The following is a 10557-nucleotide window of genomic DNA, read 5'->3' as shown; positions in this document are numbered from 1 at the left end:
TACTCGCGTCCGACCGCGAGTACCTCGGTTGCCGGTAGAGTCACAAAGGGATTCGGGGAAATCAGGAGGCAGCCAGAGGCTAGTCTCCTGAAACCCCGAAACAACGCATTCAGCCCGCGGATAGTAATGGCGGGACAAAGAGAGTGGGGCAGCAAGGGGGGGGAGGGGTGGAAAGCAGTCTGAAAGGAATCCACAAGAACTCCCCTAAAACCACCACATAAAAAGAAAGGAATCCCCAAGAAGACAGGGGAAGCAAAAATGTAGGAGTCCCAATAACATAATAAATATATCTAAATACAATATACATAACCTACCTAAGCAGTAAGAAGTAAATATATATAGCTAAACACAAAATATATAACATATAAATATATAGAAGTAGAAAACATATGATACTAAATAAATAAGTACAGTATAACAAAATAAGTAAATATACTAAGATACCAAATATAAATCCTAATAAAACCCAAAGCCACCCACTAGAAGCAGGAGGCAGTGGTACTCTGACCTGTACTGTCTGCGGAGCAGCAAAGAAAGAGGGAATGATGCATGGGGAGGGGAGTTTTATAGTACCTAACTTTTTTCTGATTGGTTGTTTTTTCTGTGCTGCTCTGGAGTTCTAGTAAAGAGAGACTTAAGCAAATACGAAGCCTCCTGTCATGTTATAAAATTCAATGTATCATTGTAACTTTCAATGGGAGATAATGGTTGGTCGAGGGAGTTATGGAATAGCATTTGTCATAAAATGGTGAAAAATGACTATTAAAAACTAATCTACCAAAATCTTTAAATCATCAGTAAGATAATTTGTATCACTGATTCACCCCTCCAGCAAATCTGTCCATTCTTCCAAATGTCAGACATGTTGAACTTGGCAGGTTCTCATTACAGGTATATTCTACAAAATTCAAAACATTACAATTGACAAAGAATATCAACTACAATTGACCAGTTAAAATGCTGTTCAGGTCATAATCCTATGAAATGCATCCAATCACTGAGCAAAATGTTGTGGTTAATCTAACGTCAAATTATCATGTTGATAGAAATCAGGTTTTGTACCAGCTAAATGACACACCAACTAGTTGTCATGAAGTTGAATTAGTATAGGCTCTATCAAGTTTAGAATTTTAGGTAGAAGAAATTGTCTACATTGCAGCTCTAAGTTTGCCCTCAGTGGCTGTCTACCAGACAGCCACTAGAAGGCTTCCTGAATTGAAACGGACCTGTGGTCCGGTATCTGATGCTGGATGTTGGAGTGTCCTTACAGCCAAACCAGGCCCACAGGACTCCCTTAACCCTGCAAGTGTAATTATTGCAGTTTTTATAAATCAGATAGCTATCAGATAGCCACGAGAGGGACTTCCGTGTTCTTAGAACACAAAAAGCGTTTTAAACCAGAATCCCCATAAAAAAGCATTGTATAAGCTTTCCTACGGGGAGGTCTTTCCTACGGGGATGTGCGCGTGTGGCCATTGCCATGCATGAGCATTGGGTCTTCCCAGCCGGCTGACGTCGGTGGGGGAGGAGCGTTGGCAGAGACTGACCCAGCACCGAGGGACATCGGCGTTGGATTTAGCTAAGTCACTGAAGGGGTTTTAACCTCTTCAGCAACATGGGATAGGGGGGTGGGATGGAGAGGGGCACTGCAGGCTCCTGCAGTGCCAGGAGAATGGATAGGTTTTTCTGGCACTTCCGTTAAAGCCTTTGCTTCATCATAAAAGCATAGTTTAGCATGGTTACTAGTTTATTTTTGCCTTTTGCCTACATGTCTAACTAATCGCCCATATCTGATCTACATTTGATATGATCGCATAACTTACTTATGATTGGCCTTCTTTATATCTCATAGTTAGACATATCAGAAATGCTACTACTCTTGTTCATTTTACTTTAACAATTGTGCCCTTTTTTCCCTATGACATGACACTATTTCTTGAAGAGCTTCATACTGCTACTGTGGCATTGCAAGCATGATTATTATCTCCTGCACAACAAAAATAAAGACTTAAAATAAAAAATAACTTAAAAGATAGCTCAATCGTTGTAAAAGTAAAAAAAAAAAAATGCTTGAAATATGTCTGAAGAACATGGTGATTTCTCAAATGGTGTTTGTGGGGTTTGGAAAGTGACAGCCAGACATGAAAATGAAACATCTCTTCTTGGAAATCGCTTTAAGCTCAACCAATTTTCTACTTAAAGGGACACTGTAGGCACCCAGACCACTTCAGCTAATTGAAGTAGTCTGGGTGCTGTGTCCCTTGTGCATTTAGTGCTGCAATGTAAAACATTGCAGCTCTCAGTCTGTAAAACCCAAAACGTGTCCAATACACCCCAAAGTGACGGTATATGGAAAAAACTACTTAACTTAGTAGTACAGCTTCCCAAGGTCCCTTCCCTGATGGTGACCTCACACAGATATAAAAGCATACAGGAAATGGGATACAGCTGGATATCTAAAACAAAATATAACAAATAATGGTGCAACACTGTTGGAGGAGGATTGCAGTGCCCCCACTTTACATGAAACTCACAGACTCCAGATGAAAAGAACGCACTGAGATTGCCTTACCCCCAGGGGAGGTCTGGTTTCTCAGTCAGAATGGTGCTTTTGGATCCAAATCAGGAATCAGGTAGGTAAAAAATGATTTATTACAAATAAATTGAATAAAATATTTTAAAATTGGTGGTATATCACCGGTCCTCCGCGTTTCTTTTCTATGGAAACTTCCCCAAGAACCAACTTTTATCATAAAAAATGTCTAACAATTTCATGTCCTACCCTTCCCTTTCCACCCCCTTCTCAAATAAGGTTCTTCCTGATTCCTTCTGGAGCGTGCGTGGGTGTTGTCTTCTAATTTACCAATCACTGAAGCTTGTTTCTCCTTCACACCGCTGATCGTAATCTTCTCAATCTCAGTCATGCATACCTCCATGTGGCTGCTATACTTCCGGCTTGCGTTCCATTTCGTGCGCTCCAAATGTTCACAAAACTTTGTCCATGTAATCACAAAGCAATCTCGGAATAGTTTGATATCTATTGGAGAGAGGAAGTTACTCAATAGCCAACAGTATTTTTACTTGTTTTAAACCTTTGTTTTTTGGATCCAAATTTGGATCAGAGCAAATACTGAAAGTGTACTCGATCTATTGTGTGTATTTTTTTGTGTTTCTACTTTCTTTATCACAGTGAACCCTTATGGCAGATCGAAATTCGTAGAGAAAGGAACTTGTCCACTTTGAAATAATCTATAATTCTTTACAGAAAAATTAATAAATAATAAGCCCCAAAATAGGCTCCTTATGACAAATTATTGGTTCTCATGGGCAGAAATGTAAATATATTGATAATAAATAAATAACGATAATAATGAAAATAAAGATAAGAATAAAAATAAAATAAACGTAAAAATAAAATTAGATAAAGATAAAAATAAGTATAAGTGAATATAAATATAATATATATATTACTAACTAAAAATAATAATGAAAAAGTAAAATATAAATACAAAAATGTATATATGTAAATAAAAATAAATATGAATATATAAATAAATAAAAATATTGGACTTTATATGTTGAGTGTCAATTTCACTCTTGAATTTCAACCTGCCTCTCTCCATGTTGACACCAATGTTGCATTTTACAGAAAACAAACCAAATCAATCTCCATATTTAATCCCCTCGGCTCTAGTGATCTCAATCTGTCCCCTCCCCTCCAATGTTCTATTCCAATGCATAGTAGTTTTTTTGAGATCAAACATGGGACAGTTGCAGGAATTGCAGTGCACCGGAACTGAGTGGGACACAAGACCCTTTCTAATGTTGTTGGCATGTTCCCACAATCTGACCTTTAGTAGACGCTTAGTTCGTCCTACATATTGTTTGCCGCATGGACACTGCAGTAGCTCTAAGTCTGCACTCTGTGGCTGTCTAGAGGGCTTCCGGAATCCAGACGGACTTTTGGTCCGTTATCTGACGCTGGATGTCCTCACGGACCTCCAGCGTCAGATTTTCCCCATAGGCAAGCATTAAACAATGCTTTCCTATAGAGAGGTCTAATGCGCACGTGGCGATTGCCGCACATGCGCATTAGGTCTCCCCCACCGGCTGACGTTGGCAGGGAAGGAGCCTGACCCAGCACCAAGGTTTTAACCCGCTTAGCTCCGTGGGAGGGGGGCACTCCAGGACCCTATAATGCCAGGAAAAGAGGTTTGTTTTCCTGGCACTATAAGATGCCTTTAAGTTCACCTACTCTGTTGCGAAGTGTGACACCATCACTTTGCCTCCTTATAAGCCTGGACGACTTAATTGGGCAGATATTCAGAAAATAAAATGAAGATGCTGAGATATGCTGTGCTGAGATATGCTGAAAGGTCAGCATTATAACACAATGCAAATCAACAAAATCTGGTTAACAAAGTAAAATGTTTGATAACTTTTAAAGGATTTAATTTGTCATAACTAAGTTTCTTCTTTTCTTATTGCTTTGCAGTTTCATGTAAAGTATTTTGTACACTGCCCATTATACCATTATGTAACCAATGTGAAAATGTGTAATTGTAATAGCACAACCAAGATGTGATGTTCTCTCTACTCGAATTACAAGTAATTTCCTGTGTATTTGTATTTTTAAACTTTAATAAAGATGATACGTGGGGAATAAAACCAGACAGGAGGCAAATGTATTTTTAATAGTAATATTGCATTACAAATAAAATGAACGTGAAAAAAAAAGAAATGTATAGAAAATACATTTAAAGTGATATCATAGTCACCAGACCCACTACAGCTAAATGTAATGGTTCTGGTGTCTATAGTCTGTCCCTGCAGGCTTTTCAAGGTAAACACTGCCTTTTCAGAGAAAAAGCAGTGTTTACATTGCTCCCTAGTAACACCTCTAGTGATGATTCCTAGTTCAGTTCAGCACTGTGTGCGGCGTCTCCACGCTCTGCATGAAGACGATGAACGCTCCTCATAGAGATAAATTGATTCAATGCATCTCTATGAGGAGAAGCCGATTGGTGCAGCGTGGTGTTTTGCTGCGCATGTGCAATAGCCTCCCAGTGCTTTACTATGGGAAAGCATTGGATTGGCTGAGATCCAGAGGATTGATGATGTCAGCAACGGAGGCAGGGCTAGACGAGGCGAAACCAGTGCAGCGATGGAGAAAAAGGTATGTAAAGTAACATTAACATCACAGACAGGGAGGCCGGAAACCTAAACAGTTAGTTTGACACTATAGTGTTAGGAATACATGTTTGCGTGTACTTGTCACACAAATTGATATTAAAGTGTGAATTCCATCTGCACATTGTGCGATCAAAAAGTAGAGATTTGTTTAAAAAGTTAGAAAAAGATGTGGTTACCCCCCCCCATCTATCAATCATTTCTCGGCACAGCATGTATGTTGGTAACAGGCTAAGGAAGAGAACTCTACTCTAGGTGAGTCTCCTGCTATATAACCAGCAACTACAACAAATATGCTGTAGTTACCATTATCCCATTAGTGAGTGTGTCTCAGACTTTACTAGACGAATCCAAAAATGGAATGACAGATGTCCCTACATTTTGAAACGGATGTGCTGGGAATTAGGCCTTCACTTAACTTGTACTGGCGGCTCGTGTGCCAGTTGTCAAATCACAGGAGCTGCAATGCAACATTAAAACGCCGGCCTTGCCCTTAATGAGAGAGGTATCCTATTATACAGAGAAAGGGGCAGTGTAGGAGCACCGTTGATGTATGTGGCTCATCAGACACCAACAATAAAAAGCCAGAACAAACTGAGCAGGTCACCTAGTGTTTTGCCTCAGTCTGTTGTAATATATTACATTTATAGCTTTCTGGATTCTGACCCCTGGCCTGACCCCTCTATCAGATTGTACCTTACTCTGAGTGTTACTTCTCTGGTGTCAACATCCTGGGCTCCTATCCTCCTACATCCCCAACCTGAAAGAGTGTCAGTGCCCTGAGGAAATGTGCCCTACTTGTGACCGTGTTTCCAAGATGGGTAAATTGAATACATCAGTGAAAGAAATAGGCGAGTGTGGAGGAGCATGTGTTACTTTAAAGTGACAGGTTGTCAAGACATGATCAGTTTAAAAGACACAGGGCAGTCATTAGCTTCTGATCTACGCATTCTCTAGCTAATAACTGGTGATTGTTGTGAAATATATAAGAATTCAAATGCACCACTCTATTTCTTACACGTCTCTCTGATGCTCTTATAACATAATTTCAGCAAAATGTGGAGCTGTTAAATATGCATATATGTCCCAGAGGTTTTATATGCACGTATGAACTTCTCTCATAGTGCCATTTTATTTTATAGCATAAAACATATTACTCATCCCATTAATACAGATCGTCTTCATAAGCACATACTTTGTGTAGTGAAAGTACATGGTGTTTATTTACTAAATTCTACAATTTAGGGATTTGAAATCATGATTGCAAAATTTAGACAAAATTAGGTGAATTGGAGAAACTCACAAACTCAGAATTCACAGCTAGGCTATCTAGGCTTACCTTTGCTACATTTCAAATTGTTTATAACCGTGTTATTTCCAGATTCTAAGTGCAAGCAACCAAAACATTTTTTTTAAAAAAGAAACATACGAAAAAACTGAAACATGAATAATTCTAATTTATTATTAAATTACATAACAAAGCTTTCTTTTTTTATTACAGACAGAAAATGCACATTTGGTGCAAATATGGGAAATAATTACAAGAGCAATAAAATATAATTAGTTTCAATGAGCCATTTGTAAAGCAAAATAAGAAAAGTGCCATTAGAAGGAAGGGGGTTATATACAGGTACATACTTTGGATTTGGAAATTCTTTAACTGGGTAACACTTGAGCTTGGTGAATAAATTAAGACAGCTCACAATCTAATGGTAAATTCAGAAAACATGGATCACTAACTTCCAATGTCACTAGGCAACAAACAATATGACTGTTTAAATGTCAGTTATATGGAGGACCAATGTCTCCTCTGAGTTGAGTCCACAGTACTGAAACCGGTAACTCTAAGAGATGAATACATACATGAGGTTTTGGCTGGAAAGTGATTGATTCTGATCAGTACTAGATCTGTCGTGGGCGAGATTTTCTCTAAGATGCACACATGTTAAATTAATTTCAATAAACAGGTCTGGTTTGGAGACTTTTGCTAAACAGGGTTCCCCCCCTTTTTCAGAACTGGAAATCACAGCTTAGAGTGAACACTGCCTAAACAGATCTGGCATGCTTGGGAAGGCATAGCTCCTGTTTGAAACAGGTTTAAAGTAAATTATAATGAATGTGTAGAATATTTAAAAGTTGTAGTAGAGTTATATCAGATTCCTGTACACAGCCTACCAAGAGACACCGGCAACTCTCAAGCAGTTAAATAACCTGCAAGCGGTCATAATCTTTTAATATTGCAAATGGCAGAATATCAAAAACTGCTAAGACAGTACAACAATGTATTAACAGAGTTTTTTGTGTGTTTTTGCGTAAATACAGTGCTTGATCTACAAGTGAGACAGAGATTTGCAAATGATGTTACTTTGCATTCCCCCCTTCAGGTACACAAAGCATTAATAATTGCAAACACTCTGGTTCAGGGCAAAGCAATCTATTCTGGAGTTCTGCTGTAGATTGTTGTATATGAATAAATCATGGCTATTCACAAAACTGTAAATTGCTGGGAATTCAAAGTAATTTTTTTTTTTTACACCAAAGTAGCTGAAGTAGAAACATAAGATAAGGTTACCTGGAAAATGTTTCAAATTCAACTACTTTAGCCGAGAAATGTAGAAATGTCAATTTGCATTCCCAGCAGTTCATACTTCTGTGAATAACCCTCTAGGTATAGATCACAAATATTAACCCTCAATATGGATTTTTACCTCATTCATATAATTAAGCAAGGCTCAATTATCCCCTGAATGACCGAATGGGAAGTGCATCTTAAAGCACATCTAATAAAAATAGATTTTTCCTGCATCCCAATTCAATTTGTATGGCTCTGTAGAAAGTTCCTTTCAGTTCCCTTTGCCCTCTTCACAAATTCTCTGTGAAATGAAAAGTTCATGTACGGACACACAATGTAGCACATCCCATATGGTGGCTAACAGGGTTATTGCATGGTCCCACAATATATATATAAAAACCTCGTTCATAAAGCCAGTCTTGCTTGAAAAGCAGTAGTGAATGCAACCTTACTGAAAACAAAATGCAAACGATTTCAGATGATTTCCTCCTTTTGGAATAACGTTTATACATATTTATATGGTGAATGAATTGTGCAGCAATGCCGTGCATCAACAGTATACTGATAAACACCCTCACAGCCTTAAACAGTTAATAGGATTGAGAAAAACAGATCTGTACGGAAATTTAAATCATAGTAAAACAAAGCAGCCTTTGACAGGATGAAAAGGAAGTTTCCGAATTTATACAGAACTATATATTTTTTTTAGGAACTCACAATAAGGTAAGGATCAGTAAGATTATTATTTTTTAAGCATTTTTTTTTTTTTACTGCCAAAACTCTAATGAGACCTATAAATTTAACTGAAAACCAAGACTAAAAATAATAAAATTGGGGATTATGACAAAAGAGAAAGCTACCCAAAATAATTCATAAACCTGTGGCTTTACCAACGGGCTGTATTTTGATCTCGTACAAAGCGCTGTACGTTTGGGGGCTTGTGCTGACTTGTTGGTTCTTGTTTTGTCTAGAAATCCCATAAAGCTGGTTGTGATCTCACTTCTTTACCACGCTCCATCCTACGAGCAGATTAAAATGTACATAGTCCACATTATAACAACAACAAAAATACAGCAGTAATGTATATGTAGCGATAAATTAACAGAGGGAAAATAATGAATTTCAAATAAAAGAACCAGTATTAGGACATTAAGACATTGAAATCTGTGATGACTTTCAGACCTAGACAGCAAGGGAACCATTATATGCACAAAGGAGCTCCTTAGATTAAACATGGATTTACTTCTCAGAACCTCCATCATCTGCTGTATCTGCAAATACAGGATGGGTTCAGTAAAGGGTTAAATGACTGGTAGTATATGCCTGATTGGCTTGAATATTGATAATTCCCGTACAATGGAGATTATCAGTATAAAATGTAAATTCTTTTAAGATATCCCAATCCCTTATCTACAGGTGGTGGGCACAGAACCGCAGCTTTCACGCTCAACGCCGACCATGTTTTGGGGCAGAGTCTGTCAAGTGTCAGTCATCAATGGAAAGCGTACAGCAGCAGCAAGATTGTGCAAATGCCAATAACGGCGCCCAAGATGAGCGAATCCCGGCGTTTCCTCAGGTTGATTCTTTGGATGAGGTTGTTGACTGCCGGAAACCGATCTTTGTGCAGCTGTGTTAAGGCCTATAACTGGAATAAATGAATAGTAACAGAATATAGTGCAATAAGCTTGAGAGAAACTCTTGTGTACCTTTGTTTGACAGAATACATTTAAAAACTGTTGGATGGTCAGTCTATGCATTAAAACAACTTTAGTTTAATGAAATAGTTTTGGTGTATGCATGAGACTCACACAGTCTCCTACACACATCCTGAAAAGAGCAACTGGATTGGACAAACATTATCAATCTTTATGATCTCACAGAAGGCACGGCAGATACTGTAAGGAGTAAAAGTAAATTCGATGGCTGAACGCTCTGAATCTAATAGATATGAGGAACACACTCACGTTAAAAATAAATGTATTTAACACTAAATTGTTCCTTTATGGTAAGTAGACAATGAAGTCTTTACTAATGACTTTCATGATGTGTATTAGTCAGAGAGGGGCATGCTAGATAGTTGCTAAAATATTAACCACTTTGTCCAGATGTATCCTCATTATGGTGTAGTGTAATTATTAAACCCATGACATCTCTGCTGTTAATAGCGACCACTTCTCTCTCATTTATTAATCAGACAAGTACTCACAGAAGTGATGAAAATGAGTAAGTCTCTTTTGGGAAATAACCTTTCCGTAAGGTACAATTATTATCCTGTATTAAAATATAAGCGGCATTACCAGGTGTTCTTGTGGTTAACGTAAAAAAAATAATAAAAAAACATGCATAACTAAATAAATAATCATTGCGATACCAAGACATTTCCCTGAGAATATGCATCTCATTTCTGAATTTATTGTGCGTAATGGAATTTGTTACATTGCTTTTAGGAGCCCTACGAGCACCTATTTCCAACAATTCATTAGGAAACTAACAGCGCTCAGATTTCGTAATGGCTGAATAAGCAATTCCAATATATTTTAAAGGTATACTGCTGGGATACCCATTACCACCATTCCAATATATATGTATATTGACATCACTTACAAACTAACAGTGGAGAGACTGTAGACATGCAGGCTCCAATGGGGGTCCTGTTAACCATAACCTGGATGAGTGCAAGTGTTTTTACTGATAAAAGGAATGTCCTATATTCAAGTTCCCAAAACAGGTATTAGGTATCAAGTTATCAGTGATAGTGTAGAATAGTGGTTAATAACTAGTGATAGCGTAGAGTA

At 37.9% G+C, this 10557-nt stretch overlaps 1 protein-coding gene across 2 annotated transcripts in view; it reads right to left on the bottom strand.

Moving 5' to 3' along the window:
• Window positions 1-7867: 7867 nt before the first annotated feature.
• Window positions 7868-10557, bottom strand: part of GOSR1 (golgi SNAP receptor complex member 1) — a 65776-nt gene continuing 63086 nt past the window's right edge. For both annotated transcript variants that reach the window (XM_063450015.1, XM_063450016.1), the window contains exon 9: window positions 7868-9379. In XM_063450015.1, coding sequence (XP_063306085.1) covers window positions 9255-9379 — 125 coding nt within the window. In that variant the 3' untranslated portion in view covers window positions 7868-9254. The remainder of the gene's footprint in view (window positions 9380-10557) is intronic.

Source organism: Pelobates fuscus, chromosome 1 (genome assembly GCF_036172605.1).
Source record: "Pelobates fuscus isolate aPelFus1 chromosome 1, aPelFus1.pri, whole genome shotgun sequence".
NCBI lineage: Eukaryota > Metazoa > Chordata > Amphibia > Anura > Pelobatidae > Pelobates > Pelobates fuscus.
This window is presented reverse-complemented; position numbering and strand designations above follow the sequence as displayed.